Raw genomic sequence first — 6,679 nt, 5'->3', positions numbered from 1 at the left:
ATAGATAGATTGTTTATTGAAAAAAATTTGAGTTTTCCTCACAATAAGCTATTTTCAGTGTGCTTTGTTGGTAAAGTTGGTGTCTGAGATAGGAAGCTCCTTCAATTATGAAACGTTGCCTTTCACAGAAGTTGCTCTGGATTTTCAAGGTCCCAGTGCAGCTCTCTTTTATTAACAAGGTTGAGCTCCCACGTCCATGGATCTGCCTTCTTTCTTGGCAGCCTTGTATGCAAGCTGAACACCAGGACCACCATCCTGGCAGCCACCAACCCCAAAGGCCAGTACGACCCCCAGGAGTCCGTGTCCGTGAACATCGCCCTGGGCAGCCCGCTCCTCAGTCGGTTTGACTTGGTCCTAGTTTTGCTGGATACCAAGAATGAAGACTGGGATCGTGTCATTTCCTCCTTTATCTTAGAGAATAAAGGTATGTAAAGAAAACCATTTGGGCTGACAGGGAGAGCTTAGATCTAGAGAAAGGCAGTTTTCCTTGAAAACCAAAGATGTCTTTTTTGCAGACCCCTGAGGGATGCTTAGACAGAAGATGGTGGTTGAGAAGAGGTGGTCGTCAGGCCCAGCATAATGAGAAGGGAAAGGGTTCTGCCACCTGCTGGGTGAGACTGCCCTGGAGGCAGGTGTCCTTGGGGTGAGAGGAGGTGACTCATGCTACCGCATTACTGTCACTCAGCTCTTGCCACACAGTTGGGACTGAATTGCGATGTGGGAATCGCTCAATGCAAGCCCCTCTGTAAGCAGTTTCCCCAAGTTCTCTGGTTGCTAGCAAGCAGACTGGAGTATCCTCAGTGATGTTAGCCCCCTAGGAAGCATGCCTTTATTAAATCAGATCCGCAGACTATTTGTTTGGGAGAAAGAACAGTCTAGTTTTCCTCGACTTCAGAGCCTGGAGGCTGTCTTTTACAGGCGAGAGCAAGAACTGGGCACCCTTAACGATGTCACACTGTTAAAACATGCTGGCTGACGCAGGTTACCCAAGCAGGGCTGAGCGGTTGTGGAGCATGGAGAAGATGAAGACCTACTTCTGCCTCATCAGGACGCTGCAGCCCACGCTGTCGGACGCAGGCAACCAGGTTCTCCTGCGCTACTACCAGATGCAGAGGCGGAGCGACGCCCGCAGTGCAGCCCGCACGACCATCCGTCTGCTGGAGAGCTTGATCCGCTTGGCAGAAGGTGGGCAGCATTCACCATGGGACACTTCCACTGAGGCCCAGTGTGCCGAGCGTGGCGTGGGAACCACAGCGCCATCCCTAAGAGGGCGCCTGGGGTCACATGACAGTGAAGGCTCAGAGCCCCAGGAATCACGCTGCAGGACAGGAAGGGGTGCTGGGCAGAGGTAGCACCCTGAGAGCCCTCTCGGGACTGCCTCTAATGGGAGCCCTCGCTTCCCCTGTGTGCTTTCTTGGTGGCGGCTCTGTCAGCATTTGCAGTGGGAGGTTTTGCATGTACAGCAGTATCTCCTGTTCCTGATCCGTTTCAGCCACTCGGACCCTTCCCATTGTTGCCGCAGTGGTGGATCTGACGTGGACACACACACCTAACATGTCCCACGCTTCCCTCTGACACTGGCTTTTGCACTTTAGCCTGCATGCAAATAATGCTTAAAAACCCACATGAGCTGCAAGTTAACATACAATGAAATCACATAAGCTTAATAAACAGTACAAAATAAAAGGATCTCTTTTTTCCCCAAAGATTTATACCTAATACTAAGGCAAGAAATACCCAAAATTCAAGCTTATTCATTTAGTAGCTTTGAAAAACTCATAAATTGTAGATAAGAAGAAATGCCAGAGATGAAAAATGAGCTTAATTTTATGTCTCTAAAACAAATTAAAAAGCGGGGGTTAGGTTACTGCATATCGAATGTATGTTTGTACAGCCCCTTACTTTCTAGAGTCCAGAGTACTTTTTCATATACATAGACAACATTGCATGCACTATGTAGAAAGTTCAAGTCCCTTATTCATGAAAAAACTATAAGGCCAGTTGAATGTGGACTTCTGCACTTCATCTGGTGAAATTCATTTACTATGAGCAGCTCATTCATAACACAGTTTGGAAAAGGGAGTCCACCACAGAGTTACATCTGTCCCCTCGTGGTCCTAAAATCAAGTGCATTTCTTTCTCACAGCTCATGCCCGCCTGATGTTCCGCAACACTGTGACTCTGGAGGACGCGGTCACGGTGGTGTCGGTGATGGAGTGCTCTATGCAGGTGAGGGTGCCTGTGCACCGAACATGTGCTTACCCTGCTTGCCCGCTTTACCAGCACTGTCTAGAGGTATACACACGATCATGTTCAGACCTAGTGCTTGCCGGGAGCGTGTGAGTGGCCGACACTGCCCTTATCTCTGAGGGTTGGCATAGAGCAATAGGCTTCAGCACACCCAGCAGGGTCTGTGGTCTCTCTGTGACATCATGTAGCAATCACTGCCGCCCAGAGCTTGAGGGAAGAGAAGGGATCCCAGAGGCAGGACATGTGGGGTAGGGTGTGTGGGGCTGGTCCCAGCCCCCAACGTGAGTGGTTTCCAGTGGTCCAGCTGCCCTGGTGACTGCCTGCCTGCTCCTCTGCAGGGCGGTGCACTGCTAGGAGGGGTAAATGCCCTGCACACATCCTTCCCTGAGGACCCACGGGCACAGTACCAGCAGCAGTGTGAACTCATCCTCAAGAGGCTGGAGCTGCAGAGCCTCCTGAGCGAAGAACTTCAAAGACTAGAGAGGTAAGGATGGAAATCCCAGGAGGGGAAGGAGGAGAAATCCTCCCTTGGCATCTCAGACCTGTCCTGTTTCTCGATGTGTAATAAAAACTCTAAGACTCCGTGGCTTTAAAAAAAAAAAAGAGAGAGTTTGTTGAAAAGGAAAGAGGTGCTAGGGAGGATAAATGGGGAAAGGAAGAAAAGAAAAAATAATAAAAGAAGGAGCAAATGGAAATAAAGCTTTGTAAGTGACGAGAAGAGGGGAAAGGGAGGGGGAAAGGGAGAAATCAAGATATGTCATGTACAGGTACAAATTCCCTGTGGCAAATATGATTTTATGAATATCTAAATTGTACCAATAAATTTAATTTAATAAAAATAAAGATTGGCTGGGGATTTGTTTCAGCAGCAGAACGCTTGCCTAGCAAGCTGAAAGCCCTGGGTTCTGTCCTAGGCACCAAAAACAAAAATAAACCTCAACCGAAAAACAAAAGACAAAGAAGTAAATACAGACATAAAAATCCTAAGTGGTGCTCGCTCGGAAAGTGTCAGAGATGCAGGCAAGCCCAGGAGAGTGCTTGTCTCTTCCACTCGCAGGCCAGCTCAGGGCCGACAGGTGCCATCTTGGGCTTGGTGGCAGTATGGACCAGAGGTCTGGAGGACAAGAAAAAGCATGCGTCTCGGAGCCAGTGAGCACACACATTCTTCACCTCGGAAAGGCAGCTGACTGCGAGTCTGTGGGTGCCCTCGACACTTGGGTCGTCGGGGTGGAGGAGGCAGTGGCTGCACTGCTCTCTGGTGTCTTCCTGACCAGACCCTCAGGCTGAGCAGCAGGCCTGGTGCACGGTGCTAACAGAAGGGGAGCTGCGGGCTGGCCTCAAGGCCTGGCTAGGGCCACAGTCTTTCTCTAATGTGTAACGGTAGCATAGCCTTCCAGAGAAGGGGACTGACTATCCTGCTTGCACTTCGGGTGAAACCAGCCTCCCTGTCTTGTGGCCTCCTGGCTCTTTTATTATCCAGAATCGGGCAGTGGGTCGCTTACCCTCCGAGTCTTGGTGTTTGCTGCACCTGACCCTTTCCAGCCCCTCGTGGGCAGAGCTTTGCCTGAGGGGCAGGGGCTGCTCATGTCCTGCCGTCCCAGTGACAGGAACTGCTGGACAGTGGGGTCAGGAAAGGAGCAGGTGTGAGTGCTGGTCAGTATTGTGCTTCGACTAAAAAATGACCTAGAGGAGGAGGAGGAGAAAGAGTGTGGACTGTCTAAAGATGGGGTTCTTTGCTATGGTGTTTCCTTGTGAAGTTCTGGCCTTGAACCTCAGAGTAACTAAGCCGGTGCCGTACGCTGAAGGTGAGTCACCTCAAGCCCTAATCAAGGAGAAGGCCAACTAGCGCTTGGTTCTGACCTGGTAGGAAAGAGTGCTCTGTTCCTTAAGGAGATCAAACAGTTACGAGAACCTCTGGTACTCTTGGTCAGACTTCACTTGTAGAAAATGTATAACCATTGACAATCTGCACCAAGTAATGGCCATCTCGTCTGCCTCAAAGCTGAGGCCGGAATCACGTGTCCTGGAGGAAGGTGTGGTGAGCCTGCAGAAATAGTATGTGGGGAGAACTCATTTTCTGAGGGAGAATTAGATTAAAATAACAGAGCCGGCCAGGCGTGGAACCTGCCTGGGATCCAGCTCTCAGAGAACCGTGGCAGTGTGTTCAAGGCTAGCCTCACCTACTCAGAGACCCTGTCTCAAAATGCACTCAAAACACACACACACACACACACACACACACACACACACACACACACACCTGGAGATATAGCTCAGCCTGAAATCCTGCCTGAATCTCCCGTACCATGAAATAAATGCCACGTGAATTGCATGTTTTCTCATCTGCTCTGGATGTGATTTTTCTCAGACTTGGTCCTGAGGTACAGTCAAGGGCACGAGAGGCCACCTGTAGGTGTCCAGAGAGCTTTCGGAGGGCCCCAGCTGCAGGGTGCTCCCTGCTAGGAGAGCATGGTCCTCTGTGTGTGCAGTGTACTGACAGTGAGTATGGCTGAGCAGATCGCTTACTCCGGAGGAGAGAGGTTTGGACTCCGTACCAAGTACCAGGCTTTGCAGGAGAGGGCGTCCTGGCTCCTGGGTGCCCGCTGTGAAGGCGAGCACGGAGGGGCCCAGACGCCTGACCGCACTCCCGAGGAAGGAATCCTCACACGGGAGTCCAGCAGTGCCGGGCGGGCTCGCGTGGTCCTGACTCCAGCCTCCCGCCTTGGTTCTGCTCCCCTGGCCCAGCACCGTAGCTCCCCAGCAGCAGGAGCTGCGGCTGGTGCCCTCTGCTCTCAGTGAAAGGCTTTCCCTTCTCTCTTTCAGTCCATGTTCAGAGTGACTGAGAGCACCTGTCAGAGCACCACATTCTGCACCGATGTTTCGGAAGGGGAGTTCCCCTTGCGCCCTGGCATGCTGTGCAGTGCTCACAGGGGTGAGGTTGGCCTTAACCACTCAGATGGCATCTTAGGGACCAGGTGGACTCTGCCCCTTGGTCACGTGTTCCTTCTCTGTCTGTGCCAGGTTGCAGAACCAGGATGTGCATCCTTCTCAACTCCAGGCGGCAGAGGTGGAGTCCATGCCACAGTCCTCCGGAGATGACCAGGGGGACAAACTGGAGTGGGAGACTTCGACACAGCAGGGGCCAAGCTGTAGCCAGCATGCCCTGGCACCTGGAGACAGCCCCTGGGGAAGCCCAGCTCTGGAACCCCTGCCTGATCCAGGGCCCAGTGGGTCCCTGAGAAGAGATGATGGCCAGGGCAGTGGTGACCACGTGGCTGCTCAGCAGACAGGACCTAGAAACACTGCTCGGGTGTCTCCTGGCCCCCAGGCAGCTGGGGAAAATACAGCTTTGGAAAGGTGCACTGACCGGGCCCCTGCACTGCTCCAGGCCCCCTCCACTCTGCAGTGGGCTCCCACACATGGCCCAGAAGGCCCATCAGAAACGCCTGCCAGGAAGAGACCCAAGTCCCCTGAGAGCTCTGGGACACCAGGGCCCCCCACAGCCAAACTGGCCAAGTTTACTTTCAAGCAGAAGGCAAAGCTGACCCATTCCCCCAAGGGTCTTGACTGTGTGTCCCCCGGCCTGGATGAAGTGGCAGGTCCTGGTCCTGGGGCTCCGCAGCAGGGGTCTAGGAGAGAAGCTGTTGCACCCATGACAGGTCCTAAACGGTTGGTGTCCACCTCAGCCAGCAAAGACCTCACACAGCCCCACAGTGACACAAAGCAGCTGTCACAGCAGCTGTGCCAGGAAGACAGGTGCAGAGAGAAGCAAGGGTGCGGCCTTCAGCGGGAGCCTGGGAACCAGGCCCGAACCCAGGAGGAGGAGGCCCCCTGCAGCACCAGGGGCAGGAAGGTGCATGCCGGCACTCTTGCTGCCTTGGCCAGGTTCTCCTTCACACCACCAGAGCCCCAGTCAGTGTCTCCACCCCCTCCCGGAGGGCAGAGCAAGACCCCTGGCAGCTCCGGCCCACCTCACACAACCTCAGTGCCGGTGCTCAGCCATGGACGGAAGTCCTTCCAGCTGCAGGTCTCTGCCGAGAAACCGAGTCTATCCAAAAGCTCTCTCTTCACGTTACCAGAACTAGATGAGGAGCCTTTAGATTTTGACTGGGATGAAGAGATGAGAAGAAAGCCTTGACTGGACAGCATGATGGCGCACCCTCGGGAAGGCAGCAGGGCATCAGCAGGTGGTGGTGGCTATGCCCTGCATGTGCCCTCGTGGTGGAGCACCAGTTCGGGGCCTGACACCAGCACTGTGACAAACGATGCGCTGATGCTGGGCGGCATTTTGCAGATAGAATCCTGACTTTCCCAGAAATGTTTCCGCCTTTTCATCTCTCCTCTCTTCTCTTCTCTTCTCTTCTCTTCTCTTCTCTTCTCTTCTCTTCTCTTCTCTTCTCTTCTTTCTCCTCTTCTCTCTCTCTCTCTC

The 6,679-nt window shown here is 53.0% G+C and overlaps 1 protein-coding gene across 2 annotated transcripts in view; it reads left to right on the top strand.

The window, feature by feature from the left end:
• The window catches only part of Mcm9 (minichromosome maintenance 9 homologous recombination repair factor), a 106,543-nt gene extending 99,903 nt beyond the window's left edge, over positions 1-6,640 (top strand). For both annotated transcript variants that reach the window (XM_023714237.1, XM_012514553.2), the window contains 5 exons: positions 222-424; positions 982-1,185; positions 2,147-2,229; positions 2,589-2,734; positions 5,272-6,640. In XM_023714237.1, coding sequence (XP_023570005.1) covers positions 222-424; positions 982-1,185; positions 2,147-2,229; positions 2,589-2,734; positions 5,272-6,388 — 1,753 coding nt within the window. In that variant the 3' untranslated portion in view covers positions 6,389-6,640. The remainder of the gene's footprint in view (positions 1-221; positions 425-981; positions 1,186-2,146; positions 2,230-2,588; positions 2,735-5,271) is intronic.
• Positions 6,641-6,679: the final 39 nt, after the last annotated feature.

The sequence above is a fragment of the Octodon degus genome, unplaced genomic scaffold, assembly GCF_000260255.1.
Source record: "Octodon degus isolate 3935 unplaced genomic scaffold, OctDeg1.0 scaffold00034, whole genome shotgun sequence".
NCBI lineage: Eukaryota > Metazoa > Chordata > Mammalia > Rodentia > Octodontidae > Octodon > Octodon degus.
Note: the sequence above shows the minus strand (reverse complement) of the source record. Positions and strands in the feature narration are given on the sequence as shown.